The sequence below is a fragment of the Haplochromis burtoni genome, unplaced genomic scaffold (assembly GCF_018398535.1).
Source record: "Haplochromis burtoni strain Fernald_Lab_line unplaced genomic scaffold, NCSU_Asbu1 Contig_77, whole genome shotgun sequence".
NCBI classification, from domain to species: Eukaryota; Metazoa; Chordata; class Actinopteri; order Cichliformes; family Cichlidae; genus Haplochromis; species Haplochromis burtoni.
In genome coordinates, this window is record NW_024582438.1 from 31,642 (window position 1) to 48,352 (window position 16,711).

At 38.1% G+C, this 16,711-nt stretch overlaps 1 protein-coding gene across 1 annotated transcript; it reads left to right on the plus strand.

Moving 5' to 3' along the window:
* The first annotated feature begins 3,100 nt into the window (after window positions 1-3,100).
* On the plus strand, window positions 3,101-11,627 carry saal1 (serum amyloid A-like 1). Its single transcript, XM_005945615.3, has 13 exons — window positions 3,101-3,264; window positions 5,228-5,427; window positions 5,574-5,675; window positions 6,287-6,370; window positions 6,480-6,559; window positions 6,865-6,924; window positions 7,005-7,120; window positions 7,287-7,452; window positions 7,617-7,699; window positions 7,814-7,999; window positions 9,952-10,109; window positions 10,220-10,312; window positions 10,982-11,627. The coding sequence occupies exons 1-13, from the start codon at window positions 3,261-3,263 to the stop codon at window positions 11,057-11,059; spliced, it is 1,410 nt and encodes a 469-aa protein (XP_005945677.1). The 5' UTR covers window positions 3,101-3,260; the 3' UTR covers window positions 11,060-11,627.
* The last annotated feature ends 5,084 nt before the right edge of the window (window positions 11,628-16,711 follow it).

Genomic DNA, 16,711 nt, shown 5'->3' on the forward strand with positions numbered 1-16,711 from the left:
TACTTTTTTTCGTGTTAAATTGTCTGTGTTTGACAAAATGTGCTGATTTTTCACATGTGATAGCAGAACTGAGTTGGGCATGCACAGGATGAGTCACATCATTTGAAACTTTGCCCTGATTGGAGAAATTGGAAGTGTTACAACTGACCCACGTTACAACTATCCCCGGTCTCCCCTACTGCGGTTTTCTGCAAAAAAAACCAAACAAACGAGCCATTATTTGGACTGATGGCAGCAACAAACATGAAAACTATTAAAAAAACTGTGACAACTATAGTGAGCATGACAGATGACCTGACAATGAACAAGGAAGATAGAGGACTTAAATACACACACACAGGACGTGACCAGGGGAAGTGGGAACGCATGGGGAAATAGCTGACTGAAATAAACATAATGACGCCACGGGGAAAGTGAGACTCAACACAATGACAAGAACACACCAGACTCTTTCAAAATAAACCGGAAATATGGAGACATAGACATGACAAAGCAAGCTTGACAGACCTAAAACTCATAACAGACTAGACAAGAAACCAAAACACAGAAACCAAGGAAACAGATGAGAAATAATGAAAAACCTAAACTCAAATAAACCCTAAAACATGAACTTATAACCAGAAACCTAACATAAGAGACTCAAAAATACAAAATAAAACTCAAAACGCTGGTACAGAGACCTGTGACACTTGGTTAAAAAATGGCTGGATGGACGCCCATTAGGCCTTCAAACACAACTCCCTCTCTGAGAGCTTAATCTTTAACTTTCCCTGTTTATAACATATTCATCTAATAATACGAATGCTAATAAAAAAATGAACTTGAGATTAATTTAATAAATTATGCTGTAGTTCAGTGAAATGAGCTGTTAACAATGCAGTATAACATACAGGCTAGAGCTTACTTAGAACAAGCCCCAGACAGTTATTGCTTCCTTGGTCTTGCATGTTATATTTGAATTATCATATATTTGAATTATCATATTATAACTTTTAAATGTATTTCAAGTCTTCTGCTGTACCTTATTTCAATCCAACATGGAAAAGAAAAAAATAAAGTGAATAAAACAAAAATAAAAAAATCATCTCTGCAAAGCAAATTGTGGGACAGTGATCATATCTTGATATCCAGAATTGCGAATGAAATTATAATATGTTCAACCACACTGCTCCAGTGAAGATTTTTTGTTTTCGCAATATTTAAAATATCTAAATCCAACCAAAATCCTACAAAACAATAAATCCTACCATAAAATCAAGACATTCTCATTTGACAATAAAATAGATTTTAAAACATATCATAAAATTATATTACTTACTTAAAGTTAATATTTGGTAGTGCAGTAAGAGTGTGTAAGGCACTATCTAAATTGCTTGTGGCTCATGAATTGCACAGGATGTGCAAATAAACTGACTGGTCTACATCCTTGGTGACCACCATTGCCGACGTGTTGTATCACGTTTGCATGATACTGTATGAGGTCTGGTGGCCTCTTAAGCTGCGAATTTTTCAACTCTCACACACAGTCTGGACAGTAGGTTTGTGTTTGCTTTTAGAACACATTCGGCTACGTTTAACACCTTCTACCAAATTCTACCAAACATCTGGCTTTGGGGCCCAGCTTACCAAATAATTGTATGGGATAAAAGATCAGTAGCTTGGTGAGAGAAAAACTAAAGATGGGCAGCTTCAGAGATGCCCAAAGAATGATTATGATGATTTATGTTCACTATTAAATTTCTACTGTCCAAAAATCACAGATGTCCTGTGATGTATTTTGTTTCTTCTTAACAACAAATTTCAAGAAATGTGCATTTTTACAAACTGCTTTAAATTTACAAATTTGCCTACATGCAAAAGTCAAAGTGTTTTTGAGCATTGTGCGTCACAAGTACAAGTATAAGCAGTTGTATAGTCATCAATTACTGAAGCTGGTGCAGTCATTCCTCTGGTGAGCAGGGATGTAACCAGGCTATCTGTGATTAGATGTATCTACAGATAAACACATGTTTAATCAAATGTTATTTTGCACGCAAAGCTCTTCTTAGTGCAAACAGGGCTTTGAACCACTCCCAAGTGAGGACAGCTGCATGATGAGAAGTCTTTTGCTATTCCTGTCTAAGAGTATACATTGTGTTGATTCAGGGAGGACAGTACACGCATCAAATTATTCCAAGACAATTTTGATTAGAGGTGGGTCCCTGTTTACATAATACTATTTAACATTAGATACTTGTTTCAACACTGCTTAAACCAATAAAATAAAGTCCTTAAGCAACTTAAGCATGCTCTTAAGATATGAGTCAAATTTTGTAATATATTTGAGATTATAAAGATAAATTTATAGATTAAAACATTTTTTAATCTATAAATTATACATTTGTATTGCTTATATAGTTTGGTGTACTATGGAAAAAATAAAAAATATAGTATTAAAAATTTTTTTTTAAAGTTTCCATTGTAATGCATGTGGAGCATCATGATATTCTGAACCTTTCTTTGAGGAAACTTTCTCTGACTGGACTTAAATTTTAATAGAATTTCCCTGGTTTATGTATTCTAATATTATTTGGAGATTTTACATCAAATCAGCATTAAATTAATAAGCAGCCTTGGTTAATACAACAGAAACTTGTTTTATGTTTTCAGCAAGTAAATTGATATTCCAATAACCTAGATACTACTGTGTACAGTGAGTTCAAGCCCTCATGTTTGCAGAAACATTCGGATAAATGATCAGAATTTTAATATTTCTGACTGTCTGGGTCAAAATTGAATCGAATGAAATCAGTGACGATACCCAGCCCTTTATGTAACTTCATGGACAGAGAAGCTGTTTAGCGGAAGGTGCCTTACAGAAGGAGAAAGAGACATGCTACAAGCCTCTCTGGGCGTTTTGTTTGTTTGTTTGTTTGTTTGTTTGTTTGTTTGTTTGTTTGTTTTTTTTGCTGTAAGTGCAACAGTTTTCAGAATCAACTTATAATTTTTAAAATATGACACTATCTTGCAGATTCAATCCACTACCAGCTTCGCTTCTCTCACATGTGGACACGTAGTTCCGTCTGCGCACTGCAGATGGCGTTATTTATTTGCGGGTGGCAGGAAGCTTGGTCCTGGTTTCACGCATGCGCAGATACCCACTAGTACTAAATGGAGGCTGTTTGAAACAACCGAGCGGCTTGCTGTGGTGGAAAAGTTAAAAGCATTCGATGATATTGCCTTTAATTGCCTGCTAATAACGGTAGTCAAGAGCGGTCAGTATGGGTGAGTTAAAAAGTGTGCGTCTGCCTGCGAAAGTTAGATAGAAATCCACCATTAATAACTAATTATAGCTGTTAGCTTAACCAATGAACGTGAAATGGACAACATTTAGTATTTATAAGCACCACCTTTACCTTTTACTGAGTGTGCCTTTGTTGTTTCTTGATATTTAGCGTTTCAATATTTAGCATGACACTGAAATGATACAACAAGATTTACTGTAATCTGTTTAAGCTTTGTGTGGTGAACTATAAACTGTATTCAAACCTTGCCACGGTACATTTAACGTTACGTTAACGACAAAGTGCCAGGAGGGATGGCTGCCTTTTCCTTGTCCGGATAAATACCTGTAAAATTAAGGTATGCCGTCATTCTAATGCTCCGAGCATGTCAAGCGCAGTGGCTGTCGCGTATATGGCACACTTTAAAACAACAACTCATAAAAACAAGTTCAAGTTAAAATGCGATTCATTGCAAACGTCTAATGTAAAAGGCAAACGTAAACAAAAGCACGACTATAACGAAAAGGAAAGGTAAAGTAAACAAGTGAAATAAAAACCTAACAAACTTAAAAGAGTAAATAAGAAAAACCTTGACTGTGGACTTTGGGGGGGGGGGAATCTATGAGGCTTGACAACAGTCAAGCAGGCTATATCAGAGAAATCCCAGCCACTTTGGGTTTTTAGGTGTGGTTTGGGAGCTGAATATGAGGACATATGTGGAGATAATCGATCTCTAATCTATCATGCAGCTGATCCTTAAAGGGCTCTCAAAAATTATTAAAATATATTGGTTACCAAATTCTTGAGCCATCCTGGCCATATTTTGCTTCCAAGGAGAAAGGGTTTAGTCCAGTCTTTGTACCTGACTATTTTCTGAGAAATATTTTTCCTTGTTTGTTTCTTTGTTTGTTAAGCCACTTAACACTTGACCTATCAATCACCCAAACAACAACAACAAAAAAGATAACTGACTCAAAATCCAGCAATGGCCTGAAACAGACCTGAGAGATGCGGCTATTACAACTTACATCTATAAATATATTGTTTCATGCATTGTTCAAAACACTAGACTTAAGGAGCACGACGCCCAGCCGAAAACACTTCAAACAAGTTGAGTTGTTGCTTTCACATTATGAGTGTTGGGCCGAAGTTTTGGAGGAAATCTGCAATGTAGCATGCTGCACTGCAACGACAAGCCGAACAACGCATCTCTGTATGAGCTTAATGGCACACTTGATCCGAGACTGGGCACTCTGTAGTCAATATTTGCAGACAAGCTAGTTTTCTAACAATCATACAGGAGCAGTAATGATAGCTGAGGAAGCTCTTGCGTGACTGGGGTCAGCTAATGTGTGTCACAACGAGATAATGCCATGTAAGGCCCATATTTAATTCATTTTTAATTATTTAATTTAAATGTAAAAATATAAATAGTAGTTTCGATGTGGTGATAATATAAACTATTCCCTCATTTTTACGGAAAATGCACTATATTGTTATATCCATTGCTAATGATTTGTAACAGGATTTTTAACATTTTGTTTGTGTCACACAGTCTTATTGACAATCAAAAATGACTGGAATTGGATTAACGTGTGTACAGGGAATTATAGTATTTTATATAAGAGGTAATACAAGCAGGGATAATTATTTGTACGTTTTATGTAGTTGGTAAATGCAAGGAAGTAGCTATTAAAACTCCAAGCTTTTTAACTACAGTTGTACATATGCGGATAGAGGTTCAAGTGCTTTTGTTAGGGTATTAACAGAAGTAAGGGGTAAAATGACTTAGATTTTGCTGCTACTTATTGATGTTAAATTTTTCAATCTGAAGAGATCTGAATAATCACTGAGCCTTTACATCAAGTGCTACGGAGAAGTTTGTAGAAATCAGAAACACCAAAATATTGGCTGATAATCTCCTTCATCATTTCTGTAATGCGTTCCTTGGTTTATTTCCTCAGATGGTGGCGCTGACGGTGCTGGGCAAGTGGAGAAAGAGAGCTCATCCCCTCCAGCTGAAACACAGTCTCCTATCATGGACCGTAACCCATCACCACCCCCAGACGCAGCAGATGGAGCGGAGGACGAAGATGTGGATGCCATTGGAGACACTGTTTACAGCAAGCACTGGCTTTTTAGCACCCTGACTCGTCTCATCCATGTAGGCAGGCTGCTGATGTAAACTGAAGTGATAAATATTGCACGTTTCATTCAGCACTTAAGTCATGCATCGGTTTGCTGGTTTGGTAGGTGAAAGTGTGCAGTGTTACAGCAGCATTTGCTAATGTCTGTAAAATTGTCTTGCAGATGGTCACAGAGCATTCAGAAGAGCGCTGTGAAGGTCCAATGCAGCTATCTGATGATGATGAGGAAGACTTGTGCAGAGTGTGGGATATGGCAATGGATAAGGTAGACTTTCTCTTCTGTGTTCCAAAGACCACACACTGTTTGTTTTCCTTGTTAAAGGAGAATAGTTTCATTTGAACAAGTGGCATCGAGGTAAGTATACTGCCCAGAGAAATCAATCACTCGTTAAAGAAAAATTGAAAAATAACAATAGAATTTGCATTTCTGCAGGTAAACTTTCCAAATACCAAATGATGTTAAAGCTTAAAATATTGCTCTGTCACACATGATGCATACAGCTTGTGTCCTGTTTAATGGCGATCGTGGCTCAAGAGTTGGCAGTTTGCCTTGTAATCGGAAGGTTGCCGGTTCGAGCCACGGCTCCGACAGTCTCGATCGTTGTGTCCTTGGGCAAGACACTTCACCCGTTGCCTATTTTTTTACTGCAAGTAGTTTTGTCAACAAACTCAAGTTGGTTTTATCACACCTTGTTTTGGTATGAGTTATTACAACCAAGTTTATAATAGCTATCTTTTTTGCATAATTTAATTACAAAGCAGTGCAAATAAAGCTGGTTTCTACCTGCCTGGCTTTCACATGGTCTGCAGTTAAAAGTGATTAATTAAATGTTTATATATTTACTAACTGACTATTTATTTACCACCTGTTTGTAGGATGTGGCTGGTTTTCTGCAGGAATTTAAAGCTGCAGATATTCTTCTAGGAGTGATTTCCAAATCACGTTGTCCACGACTTACAGTGAGTGAAATCCTTTTTTTACGCATACTTTCTCTACCAGAATAAATCCTGTACAATTAATTTATTTTCTAATACATTTCTGATACAATGCTTTCTTTTTTTCCTCTAGGAAATTAGTGTGGGAATCCTTGGGAATATTTCGTGTTTTCCTGAAACTTGTATGACTTTGAGCCAAAATGAGGACTTGGGGTGGGTAAAAAAAAAAAAAAAAAGTTCTTTGATAGATGTTGTGCATCAGGGGTGGGGAACTCCAGGCCTCAAGGGCCAGTGTCCTTCAAGTTTTAGGTGTGTCTTTTATCCAACACAGCGGATTCAAATGTTTAAATTATCTCCTCAACAAGTTCTCCAGATGTCTGGTAATGACCTAATGGTTTGATTCCGGTTTGTTGACCCAGGGTGATATCCAAAACCTGCAGGACACTGGCCCTTGAGGCCCAGAGCTCCCCACCCCTGTTGTACATAAATGGGTTTCAATCTACTCTTTGTGTCCACAGGTCTGTGGTGCTGCTGCTTCTGGGAGATACCGATCCTCCAACACTGCTGGAAACAAGCAGGTGCGATTTGCATTTTATGTAGACGTGTGAAATAGAGAAACGGAACGAGAAATATTCATATTTCCTCATGATGTTTGCAGATTGCTGCTGACCTGTCTTTCTCAGAAAGATGTCTGTTCACTGTGGCTTCAGCGAATACGACAGCACACATCTGTGCGCTCCAATCTCTGTTTCATCATGTGCAGCTCCACCAATAGTATTTATTTTTATTCTGTTTAATTCCAGTTTTAGTCCATTTCTCCAGTAATAACCTGGTTACTTGTATTGTTTGACACTGCAAGTCCCTGTGACGCTTATAATTATTGTTGACATGAGTGTGTTGTAAACTTACCATTATAAGTATATACTGAATGTGTTTACAGCGGATCTGCTTGAGAAGGTGGGAGAACTAGTTGACAAATTGTTTGACCTTGATGAAGAGTTAATGAAGAGTTGGATCACAGCTCAGCCTGATGAGGAGCAGGGGGATGATGGTGAAAGCCATCTGGAGATGACCTCATGTCTTCTTGAAGCAGCCAAGCAGCTCAGGTGGGAATCTGAATCTGTTTTATGAAGTATTTGTATTACTGTTTTTGATGACGCATATCATTTAACCAGGCTCTTACTGCAGAGTTAAACTAAATACAGTGTACTTGCGAAATTAAAGGTGAGGTTGATTGTCAAGAATCCACAGTATTAAATTGTTTTCACAGATCAGAGAGTCCGAATGGCCTAGAGGTTTACCTTCATATCCTCCAGTTACTTACAACTATAGATGAGGGGATTCAGGTTTTTGGTGAGACATTTCAGTACTGAAAGGTCTTTATTGAAATGTTGTACTTAAACCATTATCAGATAACAATAGAGAAGCGGTTGCCTTTTAAAATTAGACTTTGTGTATTTCTTCTAGCTGCTTCTGATGGACCGGGGAAATCTGTGTGGGAGTTTGTCTGTGACGTCGTGTGTGAGGACCTCTGCCAGCCAAATGATCTTCCAGTTGTACTGCATGAACAGAAAAGCATTCTGGTCCAAGCACTTGCTGTGCTGCAGGCTCTTTATAAATGTCACGATGAGTGGTGCAGCAAAAGTGACACAAGTAAGTTTTCATAAAGCTACACTGATGTTTAGCTGCACAGAGAATGTTGCAGATAATAATAAGTCCTCTTGATAGCCATACAGGAAGTGAAGAAAGCAGATTTTGTGGTCACCCCATTGTTTGAATAATTAGTTTAAACGAATGTTGCTGTATATCACGGTATGATTTTCAGTGCCATCCTAAAATTAGACTTGTCTGTCTGTTAAGCTGTTGTCATATTGAGGCCTAAAACACCACCAGAGGTCACCAGTGTTCACAAACATTCAGCTGAGCCCATTAAGCTGTGAGCAGGGGTCCGTTCTTCGTACCTCGCTTACTACATCCAAGATCAAATCATCGCGCCAACTTTGAGCTCGCTATTCCGGTTCTCCAAACACACCTGTTGTTGACGATTAGTATAGCTGGATGAAGTAATGTGAGATCATTGGGTGGCTTAACAGGGGCTACGCATCGATAGTAGAAACATTGATCGGCAACCGTTTGATTGGTCGGCGAAAATGTCGAAGGAGCGCGCTCGGTATTTTTCGGCAGCAGAGCAAGAACTCTTGAGTGATGGATTTCAGGAGTTTCAGAGTTTAATTAAAATGCAAGGGAACACTGCAAAGGCTGCAAAAGCAAGGAGAGAGGGCTGGCAGAAAGTTGCTGACAAATTAAACTCGTAAGTAATTTAATAATAATAATAATAATGGAGTGGATTGATATAGCGCTTTTCAAGGCATCCAAAGCGCTTTACAATGCCACTATTCATTCACTCTCACATTCACACACTGGTGGAGGCAAGCTACAGTTGTAGCCACAGCTGCCCTGGGGCAGACTGACAGAAGCCAGGCTGCCATATCGCGCCATCGGCCCCTCTGGCCAACACCAGTAGGCGGTAGGGTAAATTTATTATATTATATTACATTATATCCTCTTTCACATTAGAGCCACAACAGGACCCACTAGAACATGGGAACAAGTGAAAGTGAAATATAAGAATATTCTACAGAATGGTAATATTTATCACTTATATTGCTTTTAGTCTCTTGAAAAGAGACCCTGAAATAATCTGTTTGTTTGTTCATAACAGCAACCAAGAAAAGGGCAGAGCAAAAAAAGACAGGTGGTGGTCCTGCACCCCCTCGTCAACAAGTTGGTTAAGTAAATAATACCCTCACGGGAAAATCGATATCTCTATATGAGCACACTGTCGCGCTGAGCTAAAGGATCCTGTCTGTCCCGCAATATACGCTGAATTCTGAAAACTCTCCTTATCAATCTTGCACCTTCCGCAATGGGTGGCTCGCGTATACGGACAGGACATGGCTGCGACAGACTTCCCAAATCCACCTTGGCTTTTATAGCCGTGGTCTCTCATCTTGATTACACAAAGTAATTTACTGTTACTACTCTAAAATATGAATTACATCAGAAATAATCAAATACATGAAATAGAATGATTAATAGTACATTTCCCTTTTTTTAGGAAATGACCTGTATGTATCTGTATGAAATCAATAAAAGGATCAAGTACTGCATTATCTTTAGTTACATTGATAATATTTATTTATGGTAAAATGTCACTGTTGCTTTCGTATAAATGAAGCGGACATACCTGAGTGGCTGCGATCTAATCCTGTTTACATAAAGTAAACCTGCTCCCGAGCAGGTTTACGCTTACGGCTCTGTTGCTATGACAGCAAGTCCCGGATGAGCTTCGGGGAACCGAACGATCCAAGATCACGCGAAATCGTCAACAATCAAATCCAGCTAACTTACTTAGCGAGGTATGAAGAACGGACCCCAGGACTGCAAACAGTAAACTAAGATTAAACTGTGTGGAAGTGTTTGGGCTTTAGTCTCTTTGAAAAGGATGACCCATCTGTGCAGTTTCAGTTTTTTGGGTGATGAATGAATATAAACATTATTTTGTTTTTTTTTAATTTGCTGCGTTTTTGGTTGAATACCTCTAGGTTTGCCTCTCATTGGGAGCATCTTGCGGGTATGCCAGTACCAAAATGAGTGCAAAGACGGCAGTGCAAACAAAGAAGATGAAAAAGATGAGCACCTCGAGACTGTTGCAGAGATCACAGCAGAGTTTTTGGCTGACCTCTTCATTCACATTCAAAAGGTAATATTTAGGGATTTATTTTGCTCACTTTTGTGGGCCAGATCATTTTAATCAGCAGCCAGTAAAAACCAAGGTTTAAATATGGATTTTTTTTTTACCCCCCATTTTAGGACACAGTTGCAGATTTGGTGAAGAAAGTTTACCTCACAGAGAAAACCTGCCTCGCAGCTGCTGCCACTTTACTTCCCAAGTTTAAGAATTCAGTAAGTGCTCCTTCTAAATGGTTAATTTACAATGAGACACGTACATGTGAATAGATACCGTTCAAAGGGGTTTAGGCCGTTTTAAGTTAACTGAGGTTTCATTTGCACAAACACAACAAACTGTTTGTTGTTTTGTCAGAAATAACAGGACAACTTGTCAAATATTTTAACACAGACTTATTGCTTTTACTTGAGAAGGATGAACTCATGTTACAGAGTTACAGTCAGATTTTTAAGACCTGGAGTCCTTGTAGGTATGTTACAGTGAGTCACAGTTCATCATGAAATCCTAAAACCTTCCGATTAAAATTCTAATTTATATTATTTTGAAAAGATTTATTGAGAAAAAAGATTTATTCATAGCAAAATGAACAATGACATTCTTCACTGGGTATAAAAAGCAAATGCTCAGAATTTCTAATACTTTAATACCTTTGGGGGGTTTTCAAGATAGAATACTACTATACTATTTAAAAAACATCACATAATACTTGTCTAGATGTAAACTGTAGGCAGAAATTGTTGACCTGTAATGCTATTAATACAGCAAAAGACTTATTTTAGAGCTCGTGTCAGATCAGGATGTGTGATGGACTGCTGCCATACTCCCACAGCTCCTGTGGAAAATAAACATTATTTTTCCACCCTGCCCTTCCTCCTCTTGTGCAGTTTCAGCACCTGCAGACCATGTTGTCAGAGGCTGATCCCCAGTTGGCAGATGTGATAAGGACACAGTGTCCCGTCTGAAGCACCCTGCAGATCAGTGTTCAGCACTCATTCAGACTCTCACCTCTGCTTTTTATAGCAGCCAGTATTTCCTCTCCAAAGATCCTGCTTCAAAACGAGCTATTTGCATTTCCACTGGAAGGACAACATCACGAATGGCAAACTGTCATGTATTTGAATATTGTAAGCTACTTTTAAGTTAAGTCTGGAAAATTAAAGTTGTTTTTTTTAAAGCCTTTTTTAAGAATACTATTTTTGTATTTAATTATAGACAGTGTTTAATTAAAAGTAATTTGTCTTTAAGCCTTTTTTAGTGTTTTTTCATGTAGAAATTGCAAAAAAACAGCTGAATAATCTGCAATGAGGAATTCAAGTCATTATTAATACTACGTTCTGATTCCAGACTCTTTAGGAATAAAGTATTTTTCTTAACATTCAGCTTCAGTCAACACAATTTAGAGCTTTTAAGACAGCCAACTGGCACTAAAATTTAATAATGTCAAACCACAATTTTAAGTGTTTTTTTTTTATATAAGGTAGTAGTTATATATTTGGTTATAAGTAAATGAACTCACTTTGGTTATTTAAATGCTTCTGACTGTTTCTTTTTTCTTTCCTTGTGTCTGTCAGGAACATACACAGGAGAAAATATCTTCTCACAGGCTGAGAAAAGAAATTTCTAACCAAACATTAACAAACCTGTATGCTTACTTCTAAAATACTTCAAAATGCACTGTTAAATACTCTAAATGTATGTATATTTGATTAATTCTAGATTTTTATCTAATTAAATTTAAAAAATATAAATATTTATTTAAGATAAAACTGAGATAAGTATATGGGCTCACCTTTTTAAGCATATGAGTAATGATGCTAATGCTGATGACAACATCAAGTGTTTACCAGAGGGTGACAGTCACTCTTGTAAGGACAATAAAATTAGATGAAAGGCTTGAGCCTGGCAACAATGAACTCATTTGGTTTCCAAATACCCCATTTCGCCCACTCATGGAGAAGAGCAAGAGAACCTGCGCATTTCCAGCAAAGCTCAGGAAGGCTCTGTGAATATAGCAGCTTTTTAATTAAAGCTTGGATTGATGTGAACGCTCTTTCTAATGGAAATCCCGAGTGTACGTGAGACAGATCGCCCTATGTGGGGGGGAGAAAACACAGAACAAAACACGTGTTTGAGCGTCAGCTACACCCATGATCCACGTAGGTTGAGGTAACCAGTGTCTTGATCTAGACGTCATGACCTGTTTGTGCTGTAAATGGCTAGAGTGTAATCACGCTTGGCCTGTCAAGCTTGCTTGTAGCCAGTGACTTGCACTGTGCTCGCTACTCTGTCTCGGAGCCTCGCTTCCAGGCGTGTCATGTCACTGAGATCAGGGTGAAGCCCAGATGTTTCCTGCTGCCCTGCCAAACCTTATTGTCGGTCTGCCATTCTTCATGTAGAGTTGATATGATCCGACTCTGTGAACACAACACAGCAGGCTGTTCGCTGCGTGGATGGCGTATTATACACATCACTGGCACTGAGGCATGTCAGATCTGTCTGAGCCTGATGTTGGATGTCAGTGATTTCTTTGTTTTTTGCCCACAAATGTGTTGGTCTTTTAAATGACACAACATTTTCCCTCACACTGAATTTTGGATTAACCTTAAGGTCACGTCCTGTGAAAGGGCTTTTATGAAGCACTGACATAAAACACTGACATGGAAATGTTCTCTTTGAGAGACTGAGGAGTTAATAAAAGTCTCTTCTACACCAAGAAACGGTCATTAAACATTAAATTGAGGGACCGCATCAATGAAATTAGAAGACTATTTAAGATTAAAAGGAATTTGTCAAAATCAGCAGACGTTTAATTTTTATGATTTTGTGACTTGATCTTTCAATGTGCTTTGAGTGCATTTTCTAAAGCCAGGGTTATCATAATTGAGCTGTCACAAGTGGCCCCAACACTGTTCTAGCGGTTGTTGCTGGGGGAGGATGAGCGATAATGAAGGGATGAAGAATGCGTGTGCAGCGTCACGTCCCCATCCTTTGATTCCAAGGCCCGTCCTATTCAGATCCGCCTGGTTAAGGCGTGTTAATAAAGACGCGTGATGCAGTGGGTGCAATCAAAGCCCCCTTCAGTTCATTTCCTGAGTTCCCTGGCTTTCTATCTCTTGTCAACAGATTGACAATGAAAATGTTCCCCTCACGTTATCCCTGGATATCAAAGCCTCTGACCTTTGCTGCTCGCAAAAAAGTGATGTGGCTACGACGATATTTGCGTTTGCCTTAACCGCCTTTTGTGCTTCTTTAATAAAGTTATCAAGGAAGGATATTGTAATGATAAAATACACAGCGTGGGCGCTACTTAGCAGCTCAATCTCTTTTATAGAGAGGTGGAAAGGTTTTGAATCACCAAATAAATGAATTCAAATATAATGATATAATAATTATAAATTAAGAATGAATTAATCTGTGTTTCATATTTGTTAGGCATCAGCCTATGAGAGTTATATTTGCTTGCCTTGATCTGGACGTCATCATTAGTGTAATCACACTCGGCTTATATGGAGGCAAATGATTTCATAAAATAAATTAGTATCACATAAGTAAATTAATTAATATATTTTTGTTTTTTCAAGAAGTGCTGTGTTAAAAAACATCCTTTATATTTTTCCTTGAATTATGTTTTAAGCTGCTTGTATTGGTGAATCTGTTACATTTAGGGATGCAATACTGCCATTGCCATCACTTTAACTAATTGTGTTTTTTACATGATCTGATATGACACCAGAATAAACAGAACATGCGGAACATGTTCAGTGATGCTCTATCATTTTTTTGCATCACGTCCAACTCGTCTGTTTTGAATGCAGCAGGTGTTTATGGGTGCAGCTCTAGCCGGTTCTTGTGTACACTGACGCCTGTCACCAAGTGGCATATGTTGCTGTTTGTTCTGCATTGAAAGAAATGGAGCTAATTAAAGAGAAGCAGCCCTGTCACAGGAAGTGTACGCAAGCTGACCATTCATTGCTCTGATTAGTTAGTTGTTGAAACAGAGCTCAGGATTAGGTGAAAGACTGGAATTCTATTGATGAAGTGCTATTAGAAGACCTTGGATATTTGGAAATTCAAACACTGGTCTTATAATCAGCTGCTGGGAAGGGAGCACAGATATCCCATCCCACTGGTAACGTTCATCTTCCTACAATATGAAAAGAAACATTCGCTCAAATTATTTAATTTATACCCACCCGTGTATCTGAGCTTTCCTATGAAATGCAAGTCCTCACTATTGATATACCATTAAAAGAAATTTGGTGTGGCTGAGTTTGTTCAATAAAACACATTAAACGAATTCCAATAATGTCTTTATTAAAAACTTTTATTATTTAGGAAGAATAATCAGTACTTTACTTGAACTGAAGCCTGTCAAATTACAAAATTGCATATCAAATAAATTACAAATTATTTGATTCATTAATAAATAAAGTTACTATAAAATCACACAATTAACTAATCAAATTACTGTGATATTAAATAAAGCCTTAATTGTAAGGGTAAATTGCCTTTCTTTTTTTCTAACTCTACAAAATCTGTACGTGTCCAGTGTGACATATGTATTTATAATTACATCGTATATAACAGCGGTCCCCAACCCCCGGGCCTCAGACTGGTACCGGTCCGTGAGTCGTTTGGTACCGGGCCGCGAGAGTTGAGGCTCAGGTGTGAAATGTATGATTTTCAGGGTTTTTATCGGTTTTCAGTGTTATTTTGTTATCGTTTTGATCGTTAACTCGGTTTTTCTGGGTCTTTTCACATGTGTTATGAATAAATCTTCTTTTTTCCGGTACTGTACTAGTTTTTGTTGTATTTATCCACGACACATTAAAGGCCGGTCCATGAAAATATTGTCGGGCATAAACCAGTCCGTGGCGCAAAAAAGGTTGGAGACCGCTGGTATATAACACAGCACAGCATAGCAGGCAGTTGTAGTTAATCTTTATATCAGCATATAAATGCTAGCACATAATAGCACGCCAAAATAGTTACATTCAGTCTGTATTTAAGCTCCTTGTTAGATGTTGATTAATCATGATCTTTTATGATAAATAAGTGTTTCTTATCTCCAAAAGTTGATTCTGTTCATCTGGACGTAGCGTTATGAGTGACAAAACGTTTCTCCCACAAAACGCTACATCCAGATGAACAGAATCAACTTTTGGAGATTTACTTTCCTGGATGGTTGAGAATGCATCAAGAAGTGTTTCTTATCTTTCTTATTGCATCCCAAACAAACAGGCATGTTTGATCATGTTTTTTTCAGCCATTACTTCTTTATTGTGTAGTTTTTGCTGTGCTGCGTATGTGTAGCTGTTGTTGGTGTATACTGATCATGTGAGTGCAAATGTAAACCTTGTATTTCTAAACTAGGGAAGGACTCAGTGCATCAAAAGGTGGCATCTGCCCTGCTGAAGTATCATTAAGCAAAACCTCCTGCACTGTGACCCCTGACCTCTTCTTGGAGAGTGCACCATGAATGCTCATTGTTATTGTAGTGAGTTAGTGTTGTTCTTTTTCCAAACACTCTGTGAGATATAGTAAGTTCTAATACACATAATGCGCATGTTAGCCATAGCCATGGGTGAGATTAGCCAGAGAGATCTCTTGCAGCTTGATGCTCAGACACTGTGAATAAATCCCTCTGATTAAAGGGAACAGAACTGGGACAGACTGGCTACCATGCAGCTTTAACGCGCTCAGTCATGTCTGTCACAAACCACAGGAATAAGAGTGTGTACAGTGACTTATGTGCTGCGTTTTCCTTTGAAACTTAAAAAACAACTGTGCTTGCATGATGAGCCTAGCAGGCCTTTTAGAGAATCCCATGGCTGGTTTCTTCTAAAGTAGGTTATGTTTCTGTGATCGGATGTGTTAATGTGTTGAGTAGTCTCATTATCTTACTCTAGAAGAGCATGAAAAGCCTCATCAAAAGCTGGAAGAAATCTGTTTTGAGTCTAAAAGTATTTGAGTTCAAGAAAAAAAAGAGTATAAGTAGATGTATTTCTGTAACTATACCAAAAATTGCACATTTAACTTGAAACTTTAGAAGGTTTGTGTGATGAGTGTGTTCACAAAAGAGGTTTTGCACAATTTTCATGATATCATTTCCAATAATATAATTATTATACTTCAGCTGGACAACAGGGTTTCAGATTGATGTTTATTATTAGCTATATTATTGCACTGTAGCATTTCATCTTAATTATCAAGAGACTACTGTTCACATAAGAGAGGTGAGTCATCAGGAGAACGAACTAGAATGAGCCATCTTATTCATGCTGCACTCTCTGACCCTTGTTGGCTTAAAGCATCTCAGTGCATCTTGAGTCAATTCCCCTCTGAGTGGTAAAGCAGAAACGGCACGAGCCACTAGTCATTGTTAATAAGAGTTTAGATTTTTGTTTAAACGTGATTTAAAAGAAAATTATATTCCTAGCATGAGACAGGAGGGGACAGATAAACCGATGCTTTTTAAACTGGATCCAACATGAACTCTAATAGCCTCTGACAGTCATTAAACAAAGGGGAGCTGGTCCTGGAGCTGTCAAGATGCAAGGACATCAAAGACATAGACAGGGCCTGTGCAGCATAAAAGTCAGATCTGTGGAAAT